Source organism: Hyla sarda, chromosome 4 (genome assembly GCF_029499605.1).
Source record: "Hyla sarda isolate aHylSar1 chromosome 4, aHylSar1.hap1, whole genome shotgun sequence".
NCBI lineage: Eukaryota > Metazoa > Chordata > Amphibia > Anura > Hylidae > Hyla > Hyla sarda.
This window is the reverse complement of record NC_079192.1, coordinates 77,478,558-77,492,134: the sequence shown is the minus strand read 5'-3', so window position 1 is coordinate 77,492,134 and position 13,577 is coordinate 77,478,558. Positions and strand designations below refer to the sequence as shown.

At 42.6% G+C, this 13,577-nt stretch overlaps 1 protein-coding gene across 2 annotated transcripts in view; it reads right to left on the bottom strand.

The window, feature by feature from the left end:
• Positions 1–13,577, bottom strand: part of GMCL1 (germ cell-less 1, spermatogenesis associated) — a 124,478-nt gene that overhangs the window by 15,673 nt on the left and 95,228 nt on the right. For both annotated transcript variants that reach the window (XM_056571437.1, XM_056571438.1), the window contains exons 11-12: positions 5,953–6,022; positions 925–1,000 (exon numbers count right to left, since the gene is read on the bottom strand). In XM_056571437.1, coding sequence (XP_056427412.1) covers positions 925–1,000; positions 5,953–6,022 — 146 coding nt within the window. The remainder of the gene's footprint in view (positions 1–924; positions 1,001–5,952; positions 6,023–13,577) is intronic.

The following is a 13,577-nucleotide window of genomic DNA, read 5'->3' as shown; positions in this document are numbered from 1 at the left end:
AATGCTTAGTGTTATAAAGCACTGATGAACAGCCCCTTTGAGAAAGTCAGAGTATGGCTGAGAGAAGGACATACCGTATATACTCGAGTATAAGCAGAGTTTTTCAGCACGATTTTTCGTGCTGAAAACGCCCCCCTCGGCTTATACTCGAGTGACCTCTCCGCCGCTTAATCCCTTCTCAGTGGTCTTCAACCTGTGGACGACCAGATGTTGCAAAACTACAGCTCCCAGCATGCCCGGACAGCCATCGGGGGTCTGGATGATTACATGGGGGGGATGATGTATTTCCCACCCTAGGCTTATAGTCGAGTCAATAACTTTTCCTGGCTTTTTTGGGGTGAAATTAAGGGCCTCGGCTCATATTCAGGTCGGCTTATACTCGAGTAAATACGGTATGGTTGAGACAAGGACATATGGCTGAGAGAAGGACATTTTCTAAAGCAGATGCAGATATTAGTCCTGTATATTCCACTTTCTTCAACACATTTTCATAAGTGTTGGAAAAAGTAGGCCATTGTTTCCAGGCCCCACTCTCTGTGTGACTGATATAAAGGTCTTTCACTACTTTTCGAGCCTATTTCAGTAACTGTAATTTATTTAATAGATGTATACTAGGAAAACACTGAATGCTGCATTATGTATTATATAGCGGCATCCCGTACGGCAGTAATGGAGCCCAAGAGTGTATATTCTCTAAATTCCAATACGTGCACTACAAAAGCACCACATCTAATTCAGCGATCTAAAAAGAGACCTTTCAATAATGGTCATCACTTAATAATTCACTTGTGAAAGAAACACAGACATCCATTAAAAAAAAAAAAAAAACATGGCACGAGAATTGTGAGAAAAGAAAAGCTATTTCCTATAAATGCAGGTAATTTGAAGACGAAAAAGAAAAAAAAAGCCATTTAATGCTCTTACATCACCGTCTTTAGCAAGTCTCCTGCCACATCTCATGCTGTTGTTCTCCAGTTCTTCTTTATTGATTTCTTGAGGGCTACAGTAGATAATGGAAATTATTGGTTTTGTTACTTACTGAGCGTATTGGCGCCAATGTCATGCAGTATAAAAAAAACTGACAGATACACAAAAAAACTCTACACAAAAAGGTTCATTGACACGAGCTTACACCTAAAATCTGTGCTGCTGGCTCTTCAGGTGTATTCACACATGGTAGATCTGAAGCAGACATTTCTGCAATTCTTCTCCAAATCACGTGAATGGGAATTGACTGATCATTGGTCTTTTACATCAGCAAGGTCGCTCAAGGTCATTTTACGTGTCTTATTTTCCATTGTACAGTGACCCCTCGACCTACGATGGCCACGACATACGATAATTTCAACATGCGATGGCCTCTCAGAGGCAGCATCAACATACGATGCTTTTGTATGTCAGGGCCATCGCATAAACGGCTATCCGGCAGCGCAGACTGCTACAGCTGCCACCGGATAGCCGTTTAAGGTGCCCCGTGAGCTCCGGTGATGGTCACTCACCTGTCCTTCGGGATCCTCTGCATCGTCGGTGCTCTCCATAGACATCATCACGTCGCTGTGCACGCCGTCCAGTCATCCAATAGGAGCGGCGTGCGTAGCGACGTGATAGTGGCGACGGAAAGCGCGGTTGCCGTGGAAGCAGAGGCCTTGCCGGAGCGTCGGGGATGCGGCGGCAGCGATGGACAGAGACATCCGGGTGCGAGCGGTGACTGTCCGGAGCGGTGGGGACAGGTGAGTACAACTTCCTCTAACAGTGGTCTACAACCTGCAGCCCTCCAGATGTTGTAAAACTACAACACCCAGCATGCCCGGACAGCCGTTGGCTGTCCGGGCATGCTGGGTGTTGTAGTTTTGCAACATCTGGAGGTCCGCAGGTTGTAGACCACTGTCCTATACTTTACATTGCACGGATCCCTCAACATGCGATGGTTTGGAACGGATTACCATCGTATGTTGAGGGACCACTGTAGATGTTTTTATAATTGTAGTCTGTTGTAATAAAAGCTATTGTATCCTATCTTTTGGGTGTGCACCTCTTCTTTTGCTTTTCTTTTATGTTGACATATGGTAATTGAGCACACATAGCCCCTGATTTCTCAGCTATTATTTATGGGTGGTACCCACCTTTCTGCTTCTTTTTTTCTACAGTATATGCCATAAAAGTGAACATAAAATCAGTCCTACAAAACAAAAACTACTTATTTAACGAAAGTCCAAGCCATAATCATGGCTCCATACACTTTAGCAAAAAGTCTGCCAAATCCACCAGCTTCAGCAAGAACAGCAGACTGTCCAAAATGTATGGAGGCCTCTCAGCTATGCTCGGCAGATTAAAGGGGTACTCCGCTGCTCAGCATTTGGAACAGAATGTTCTGAATACTTAGAGCCAGCGCCGGGAGCTTGTGACGTCATAGCCCCGCCCCTCATGATGTCACGCCCTGCCCCCTTAATGCAAGTTAATTTTGGGGGGGGGGGGGGGCGTGACGGATGTCACGCCCCCTCCCATAGACTTGCATTCAGGGGGCGGGTGTGACGTCATGAGGAGCAGGGCTATGACGTCATGAGCTCCCGGCGTCTGCTCCAAGCATTCGGAATATTTTATTCTAAACGCTGAGCAGTGGAGTACCCCTTTAAGTTGCAGAAGGTAAGGACCAAGCATGTTGGATATCAACTTTTGTTCTCAGAGAGATAAGTTGCCGCCAGAGCTGGCAATGGCTGGGACCTCTCGCGATCTCTAAGAACATGCTCTAGATACATTTTCTATAGGATGGCTGAAGAGACCCGAGTGCTGTACTTTGTCATCTATGGTGCTCGGGCAGAAGTGAATGAAACGTCTGTAGCATGTGCTCATCTCAGAAAGCCGGGTGCAAGGCAGGAGATGGGGGAAAAGTTGTTTTTCCGATGGACCAGCCCTTTAAGGATACATCCACATAAAGTGACGATTCTGAACCTGATGGTCTTCACTACATTTTAAACATTTGGCCTTTGGGAAACCATTATGTGCGAATATTGCCTACAACTAACCCAATCAGTTCACCAGCACCAGTACAAAAAGCAGGAGTAAGATACGGGGACCATGTATTAATAGGTAAAGTTCATCTCGACATATCCCAGAGACTGAGAGGGTTTCTCATGTGCACAAAAAGACGACTTAGGAGGAAAATTGATCCATGGTCTAGCTTAGCTCATAAAGAGGGAACATCCCTTGAACTAAGTTGACATTTAGAGGCATTAATGACAGGTTCAGCCTCTAAAGGTTAATTAATGCAAATCCGTAGGCAACATAAAACCAATCTTAAGAAGGTTCTACGAGAAGCATTCTTCCTTTAATCATCAGACTTCACTTTCAGGATTGCCACATGGCTATTCCAAGAAGCTTTGAGTTTCTTGCACTATCAATCATTTCCACAGCTCATGGACAGAAGCGTTGTCCCAGTAGCCTAGCAATGAGAAGGCCATTCACAGGTGAACTAAGGAGACACTGTCTATTTCTAGCACAGTGGATTCTCCCGCAGGACAGCGCTGAACACGTTCACACTGCTGGAACTGAGGAACCTTTGTGAGGCTGACAAGACGCAGCCAAGCAGATAGCGAGGGTGAGACAGCGCTGGCAGCCAGGCACCGGTATCATCATTACAACGCTGCTATTTAACAACGCCAAGGTATTTCAGGAGCCTCAATTATTTAAAGGGACAAAGCTTTGCCTAAAGGCTGCAAGCTTTTATTACTCAAAGATCAAATGGGAGTTCTTTGCCTGGCAAAGCAGAAAAAGATTATTATATGTAGAACAAAGGACGAGAACTGCTGTTATCACAGAACCAGGGAAGTGTGGAATATTATCCCATTCTTAATATTCTTATGTTTGGGATTAAGAGACTGACAATATGATACTTTGGCTTCATTCACTTGGCCATATAACTTCCAACTTCCAAGTTATCATCCAAAATTTGCTGAAATTTTATTGAATCCATTTTTCCTTCTACTCGAGAGATGTTCCCTGTGCCACTGGCTGAAATACAACCCCAAAGCATGATTGATGCACCCCCATGCTTAACAGTTGGACAGAGGTTATTTTCATTAAATTCTGTTCCCCTTCTTCTCCAAACGTACCTTTGCTCATTCCGGCCAAAAAGTTCAATTTTAACCTCATCGGTCCACAGAACTTGTTTCCAAAATGCATCAGGCTTGTCTATAAGTTCATTTGCAAAGTTCAAATGCTGATTTTTGTGGTGAGGATGTAGAAGAGTTTTTCTTCTGAGGACTCTTCCATGAAGTATCTCTTTATAGTGGAATAGGTTACCACAACTCCAGTGCCTGCCAGATCTTTCTGGAGGGATTGTGCAGTTAAACGTGGGTTTTGAATTGTTTTTCTCACAGTCCTGCGAGCTGTTCTGTCTGATATTTTTCTTGGTCTTCCAGATCTTGCTTTAACTTCCACTGTTCCTGATGACTGCCATTTCTTAATTACAATCCGAACAGAGGATATTGGCATCTGAAAACATTTTGCTATCTTCTTATAGCCTTCTCCAGCTTTGTAAGCGTCAACTATTTTCAGTTTCAGATTTCTAGACAACTGCTTAGAAGAACCCATGGTGCTGATTGTTGGGGCAAGGTCAGATGAGTCTGGGCATTTAAAACCTTTGAGATTGACATCACCTGGTCTTCCTAGATGATGATTGAGAACAATCCAGGACACTGGCAGGTCTCAGCTTTGCAAAGGGGGCAGTGCATGCTATAAATTCTGCAGGATGCCCAAATTTTGCAGATGCCATTTTTTTGTTTTCTGTTATTTTGAAAGTGTAAATTATGGAAATAAAATTAACTTTTGTTGACATATTATATATGCCTTTTGGAGATTTTTCCATCTTTCCTTGGCTTCTTTATGCACATTAATACAAATTTTTACCTGGGGTGCCCAAACTTTTGATCCCCACTGTACCTGAAATGTTGTAAACAATACAACACATATGCACAGCTATACTATAGGATATGATCAATAAAATTATCACATGCTTTAAATAACTGGTATGCCATCTTCATATATTGCTGGAATCCATGGGAACTCAGTCTGTAATGTGTGAAAAATGCAAATGGCTGTCAGAGAAAAACAAAAGCTTTTGCATTGGACTGCATTGTACTAGATCCAAATTACCTTTGGAATGCAGTTTTTAGACTATACATTGGGGGCCCATTGACACTAGGGAAACTACACCAAGAAGAATTCCATGCAGATATTCTGGGCAGCAGGCAGAACAACCTTGTGATAGGATCGCCCCTACATGTGCCATCCTCATTAATAGCAATTCATACGGAGTTCCACTAAAAATGAACAAGTTCACTCTGTTTACGGAATGGGGAATCCAGAATTCCAGATGCAGAACATTCATCATGGAAAGTCTGCAGTGTGAACGGTGAAGCAGAATACCATTGAAAACAACGGTAGGCTGCTGCACTATAAACGGAATTTAGTTGAATTCTGCTCAGAAAATACATAGTGTAAATGGGCCCTTAGGCTTCATGCCCATGGCAGAGGTCCTAATACAGCATGAGATAGAACATGCTACAATTTTTCATGTTCTGTATGAAATCAGTCATATGAAGATACAGGAAGGCCTAAGCACTTTTGGGTACTGCTGTACAGACATCTGCAGGAGGCCACGTGAATGTTGTAAAAATGAGGGTTAATTTATTAAGTAAACCATCAGCTAGAGCAGTGTTTCCCAACCAGGGTGCCTGCAGGTGTTGCAAATCTACATCTCCCAGAATGCCTGGACAGCCAAAGGCTGTCCAGGCATGCTGGGAGTTATAGTTTTGCAACATCTGGAGGCACCCTGGTTGGGAAACACTGAGCTAGAGAATAAGGCTTCCATGAAGAGGAATTAAATCTATCCTAAGTAAATCAATAGTTTATGACATCATCTTAAAACAAATAGCATCGATAGTGCAAACTCACCCGGTGTCATTATCCTGCTCAGCACGGAGCATAGTGAACCACTGCTGCTTGTACACAGAGGACAACCACTCTGAAACGAGAAGACGAAAGTTTACTGACAGGTATGAACCACAGATGGAAACTGTCACATTTAACCAGGGCTCTTCATACACTGAAAACCAATCTACAAAGAAAAAGGTTATAGCTACAAACCATATATCTATTATAGGCACCCATTATATCTCTCTTGTTTCGTTTCTTCCTGTATGAAGTCTGTCCATGCCATAGATCCATGTATGAGATATATTGGGCTTTTAGATGGGTAACAAACACAAGGTGACTGATGTCTGCCACTACAGTGAACATAAGGCATGTTTATCAGCTGTCTACAGCTACTTGAGGATCTAGAGAGTTGTAAGAAAATCTTTTGGAACTACCTGAACTTATAGGCCCCTTTCACACTATACATTCATCCGTTTTTAAAGATCCGTTATATGTTCTGTTATGAAAACCCTGAAAAATCGTCTGGTAAATGGCCGTTACAAAATCCCATTATAATCTATCAGCCAATAAAATGGAAAAACTGGAACTTTTCAAAGTGCCGGACCCCGTCAGGGAGTAAGTCCAACCAAGTCAGACAAAATAAATTAAAATAGCGTTTAAACAAGGCACATAGCAACGCGTTTCTGGCCCGGAATGGGCCCTTCGTCTGGAAAAAAAAGGGCTGATACAAGTACAGTGAAGCACAGACATTATATCCCTGCAGGGATTCATCATACAAAGCAGTTACATCACTTAGGGATTAGGATATTCACAGAGTATAGTTAAGTGAGTAACGTAGCTGCTCTGGGCACAAAACACACACTACATGAAACAGTAATAAAAATCACACACAATTAATTACCACAATAATATCCATATATGCAAAGATTAAAAGTATTAATAAACATTCAAAATATTATGAAGGAGAGAGTGTGTTGAGGAGAGCATACCTCCACATGTTCTTTGTCAAAAAGCGTAAGAATGAAGGAGTTCTGGTGAATATAGGAGTTCACAGACTGGAAGAAAGGTTTTTTTTTCTGTGAAAGATTTTTCGGGTGGAGCGGGCACCAGGACTGCTCGAAAATGAACCGTCTCCATAGACTGCAATGCATTTCCTAGCACATTTCGCCGAAAAAAAATTAACATGTTCATTCTTTTGGTGGATTCTGGGGTCTGAAATCTCTGTGGTGGAACGTCCACTGTGGAAATTCTGTAGTGTGCATGGTCCAACAGAATCTCATTGAGAACAATGGAAGGATGCCGCACCGTATTTTCCAGGAGGCAACAAATTCACTTTATGACTGACACCAACAGACCCCACTGACTTTAAATGGGGTCTCTCTGGTTTCCAGCTTGTATCCCTCATTTTGTTGTATTTTAAAGGGGATAAAAAATAAAGCTTATTACATTTTTTGTTATTTGAAAACAATTTGCAATGGAGAGCCCAAATGTAATCAACGACACACACGTGAACTTGAGGCAGCAGAATTGGTAGAAGTGAATGTCTGCCTCTGTTTCTCCTCTCTCCTTCTTAGACTTCTATGGGCTGCAACTGTAACCTAATCTCTCAATGTATGAACTGAATACAGATTTTTATGGTGGAATTGACCATACATGATCAATGCAGAAGGCAGGGAAGAGTAGAGGTGGCTTGTAAGTGGAGAAAAACAATATAAGAAATCAATTATCTTCAGGGTGAAAACAAAAAAAAAGAGCTAAAAAGCACTCAAACATAACATTGTGGTGGAAGCTTTTATTACTGCCCGTTTCACACAGAAAATTAAGTCTTTTGCTTTATATTGACAAGACTTCTGCTTAGTTCTTATAGGCTACACATTGTCTGCAGATATATAAAGGGTTTACAGAAGAAATGTCAGAGCAGGCTTAAACAATCTGATAAAAGCTCCACTTTGACAAGCAACCAAGTGACATTTCCTGATTTAGCACCTTCGCACTGTGCAGGATAGGAAGGCACCATATTATGTTTTTATTTAATTTTTGACACATTAAATGCCTGCTGTACAAGCAACCGGAAGAAGGAATCAAAAGAAGAACATCAGCTAAAATTCAATAAAAACAGTTCAAAAAATAGGTCAGGATTTATGTGATTCAATAATATCCAGGGACACAAGAACAAGTCGTTGGTGTTACTATTCAGATGCTTAGACCTTCTGTGACGCGCTCTCCTCTCCACATGTGAAACAAAGTCTAATGATAGTTGTTTAAGTCACAAAAGAAAACTCCAGACGCCAGGTACGGAATTAATGTTCAGTGCTTCAGGGAGTGTGTGCTATATAGGCAGCACATTCTATACATTGCCTTCATGTAGTAATAGAGAAGTAACATTTCCAGAAAATTAAGCCACGGAATAAAATAAAAAAAACTGACTATGATGGGGGAGAGAACATTATCTGTGATGGGGGAGAGAACATTATGATGGGGGAGAGAACATTATCTGTGATGGGGGAGAGAACATTATGATGGGGGAGAGAACATTATCTGTGATGGGGGAAGAGAACATTATGATGGGGGAGAGAACATTATCTGTGATGGGGGAGAGAACATTATGATGGGGGAGAGAACATTATCTGTGATGGGGGGAGAGAAAATTATGATGGGGGAGAGGACATTATCTGTGATGGGGGAGAGGACATTATGATGGGGGAGAGGACATTATGATGGGGGAGAGGACATCATCTATGATGGGGAAAAACAATAATATGAATGAGTTTAAAGGGGTACTCTGCCCCCAGACATCGCCGCAGTCCCGCTGCTGGGGAGCCCCGGGATCCCCGCTGCGGCACCCCGCTATCATTACAGCACAGAGCGAGTTCGCTCTGTGCATAATGACGGGCGATATAGGGGACAGAGCAGCGTGACATCATGGCTCCGCCCCTCATGACATCACGGCCCGTCCCCTTAATGCAAGGCTATGGCAGGGGGCGTGACGACCGTGACACCCCATCCATAGACTTGTATTGAAAGGGGCGGGCCGTGATGTCACGAGGGGCGGAGCCGTGACGTAACGATGCTCCGGCCCCTGTACTGCCCGTCATTACGTGCAAAGCGAACTTGCTCTGCGCTGTAATGACAGCGCGGTGCCGCAGCGGGGATCCCCAGCAGCGGGACCGCGGCGATCTGACATCTTATCCCCTATCCTTTGGATAGGGGATAAGATGTCTAGGGGCGGAGTACCCCTTTAATGTTCCTTAAGGACGATCTAAGTGGACAGAAACATCAACTACTGTAATACCAACAAGATGGAGCCCAGCCACAACCAAACAGACCTTTTCCATGTAGCGCACCTCGGGACAGAAATGCATATTGTTCTTTTAAGCATTTGAATTGTATTCCAGGATTTGTTTGTCTTCAGGTGAGACTGAAGAACTTACAAATATTCTCAGATGTCTTTCATGAAGGTCTAAATGTTATTCAGTGGTCCCTCAAGTTACAACTTTAATTTACTTAGTTCCAGGATAACAATTGTAGGTTGAAACCATTGTATGTTGCGCCCATAACTCTATGGAAACCTGGTAATTAGTACGGAAGCCCTCAGAATGTCATAAAAAAAATAGGAAAAAGTGAGGTTAAAAAAAGAATATAACTTATAGAGATAAAGAAAGTCCTTACACATAAAAGTAAGAAAGATCTGCTGGGAGCTGTAAATCACTGACAGGAGCTTCTTCAGGGTCCTGTACAGTACACAGTGTACAAAAAAGTCAAAGGGAGCCGTCCTCACCTGGTGTCCAAAGGAGCCGCTAACCCTGGCACAGGTAAAGAGTACAGAACATGTAATACCTCCCTGTATTGTAGGGGGTGCTACCACACAGCCAGTCAGTGCAGGCACTTAATACAGGGGTTTAGCAGTGAATGCCCATTCTGATTGGTCAGTTCTTCCAGCTATGGACACTTTTTGCAGATGTTGACTGTCCGTAGCATTTTTTGTTGAGTCTGGTTTCAAGTTACAATGATCCAGAAAAGACCATTGTATGCTGAAAATATTGTATGTTGAAGGCATTGTAAGTTGAGGGATCACTGTATAGCTTAAATACCAAGTTATAAACCAATTGTTTATCAATATAAATGTATACTGTATATTTCATACACCATTTTTCCCAGAAAAATAAAAACTATAAAACAGATTAGGAAAAAACGGTTACCTGCAATTTCTCTGCAAATTTACCTAGAGGCCCAAACCAAGGTTATGGCGGGACATCGGCAGCTCAAAAAGACATTATCTCATTCACTGTGGTATTGTGTCCAGAGGGGAACCATTGTGTGGCAGATAAGAACCAGTCCATCTATTCTGCCCAATATTCTGAATCCTATCAATAGTCCCTGGCCCTATTTTATATGAAGGATAGCCTTATGCCTATCCCATGCATGTTTAACCCCTTAAGGACCCAGCCATTTTACACCTTAGGACCCGGCCATTTTTTGCACATCTGACCACTGTCACTTTAAACATTAATAACTCTGGAATGCTTTTAGTTATCATTCTGATTCCGAGATAGTTTTTTCGTGACATATTCTACTTTAACATAGTGGAAAATTTTTTTGGTAACTTGCATCCTTTCTTGGTGAAAAATCCCAAAATTTGATGAAAAATTAGAAAATTTAGCATTTTTCTAACTTTGAAGCTCTCTGCTTGTAAGGAAAATGGATATTCCAAATACATTTTTTTTTATTTATTCACATATACAATATGTCTACTTTATGTTTGCATCATAAAATTGACGAGTTTTTACTTTTGGAAGACTCCAGAGGGCTTCAAAGTTCAGCAGCAATTTTCCAATTTTTCACAAAATTTCAAAACTCACTATTTTTCAAGGACCAGTTCTCCGGTTTGAAGTGGATTTGAAGGGTCTTCATCTTAGAAATACCCCACAAATGACCCCATTATAAAAACTGCACCCCCCAAAGTATTCAAAATCACATTCAGTCAGCGTTTTAACCCTTTAGGTGTTTCACAGGAATAGCAGCAAAGTGAAGGAGAAAATTCACAATCTTCATTTTTTACACTCGCATGTTCTTGTAGACCCAATTTTTGAATTTTTACAAGGGGTAAAAGGAGAAAATTTATACTTGTATTTGTAGCCCAATTTCTATCGAGTAAGCACATACCTCATATGTCTATGTTAAGTGTTCGGCGGGCGCAGTAGAGGGCTCAGAAGCGAAGGAGCGACAAGGGGATTTTGGAGAGTACGTTTTTCTGAAATGGTTTTTGGGGGGCATATTGCATTTAGGAAGCCCCTATGGTGCCAGAACAGCAAAATAACCCCACATGGCATACCATTTTGGAAACTAGACCCCTTGAGGAACGTAACAAGGAATTAAGTGAGCCTTAATACCCCACAGGGGTTTCACGACTTTTCCATATGTATATATTTTTTATTATTTTTTCACTAAAATGTGTGTTTCCCAAAATTTCACATTTTTGCAAGGGTTAATAGCATTAAATACTGCCCAAAATTTGTAACCCCATCTCTTCTGAGTATGGAGGTACCCCATAAGTTCCCCTGAAGTGCACTACGGGCGAACTACAATGCTCAGAAGAGAAGGAGTAATATTTGTCTTTTTGAGAGCAATTTTGCTAGGGGGGCATGTCGCATTTAGGAAGCCCCTATGGTGCCAGAACAACAAAATAAGCCCACATGGCATACCTTTTGGAAACTAGACCCCTTGAGGAACGTAACAAGGAATTAAGTGAGCCTTATTACCCCACAAGGGTTTCACGACTTTTCCATATGTAAATTTTTTTTATTTTTTTTTCACTAAAATGTGTGTTTCCCCCCAAATTTCACATTTTTGCAAGGGTTAATAGCAGAAAATACCCCCCAAAATTTGAAACCCCATCTCTTCTGAGTATGGAGGTACCCCATAAGTGGACGTCAAGTGCACTGCAGGAGCGCCACAATGCTCAGAAGAGAAGGAGTCACATTTGCAAACTTTGCTGAAATGGGGGGGGGACATGTCGCATTTGGGAAGCCCCTATGGTGCCAGGACAGCAACAAAAAAAACACAAGGCATCACATTTTGGAAACTAGACCCCTTGAGGAACGTAACAAGGGGTAAAGTAAGCCTTAATACCCCACAGGGGTTTCACGACTTTTGCATATGTAAAATAAAAAAATAAAAATTTCACTAAAATGTGGGTTTTCCCAAAAATTTTGCATTTTTACAAGGGTTAATAGCAGAAAAGACACCCCAAAATTTGTAAATACATTTCTTTGGAATAAGGACATACCTTAATTTTTTATGATTTTCGCTCCGCGGGTGCACACCAGGTCTTGGAGTGGGAAGTCAGTCAGGGGCCTTGAGCTCATTATAGCAGCCAGGATGTGGGACCCCCCCTCAAGGAGCATTAATGGGGGGAGCAATGAGCCCTAAAATAGGGGAACACTATGGGGGACAACGGGCCGTAACTGGGGTAGACAGGTGGGGTACAGTGGGCCAGAAAACTATAAATCATAAAATAATAAAACAGGATATGTTCCCAGAATGATGACCCAGAGCATAGTCAAAACGAAAAAAAAATATGCCCGCCCCAAACCCTATGCTCTGAATCATCATTCTGGGAACGTGATGTGTGTGGCCGTCCCTAACCTGTTGCCTCAAATGCGCACCCGCTCAGGTGGAGAGAGAGCGCTGCACATTTGAGGCAACATTAAAAAAAGTCCCCGATGATAGTGACTCAGTGACCTATGACCTATGACCCATTTCTGAAAAAAAACACCCCCAGAGGTCTTATCAGGTTTTTATTTTTTTTCATTTTTTTGGGGCAATTTAGTGGTTTATGGGGGTTAAAATTTGGAATGTACTCTGGACTTTATACATTGGTCATATTATGGAAAATTAAAATGTAAAGGGAAAATTTAGTGCTCCATGGAAGTGTGATACTCCCTGAAGCAGCCTATGCAGAGGCCCGGATAATCTGGGCAAGTGTTACACTGATACCTGGTGTCCTTCCGCATCCCCTTCCTGTAACACACTCTGCATTTTTTCTGGGATCGTCCCGTCCTTCCAGTGTTGGGGATCACACCTGGAAAGTGCTGGCCTGGGACGATCCTGGCGCCTACAACTCCAGACCCTTGGGAAGTCCGGCCTGCTCTTTCCCGGTCAGCAAAGATCAGGAACCTTAGGACTTCTTCTTGGTACTGGAGGAATGTCCCTGTGTTGCCAGCGTACTGGGATAGTACAAAAGCGTTGTACATGGCAACCTGTACCATGTAGACCGCAACTTTTTTGTACCATGCCCGTGTTTTCCGCATGGCATTGTATGGCTTGAGGACTTGATCTGAGAGATCAACTCCCCCCATATACGGATTGTAGTCCAGAATACAATCGGGCTTGAGGACCGGTACCTCGCACAGGGACAGGGGTGCTGCCATTCCCATGAATAGTGGTGAGTACAAGGGCATCCCTCTTATCCTTATACGTCAACAACAGGATATCATGGGTGAGGGCACGGGACTCACCCTTGGGAATAGGCGTCTTGACAAAACTTAGATGGAGGCCTCTCTAGTTCCTTCGCACGGTCCCACAAGCGGACGTGGATCTGGCAGCAAGGGATGCGAAGAGAGGGATGCTGGTATAAAAGTTAT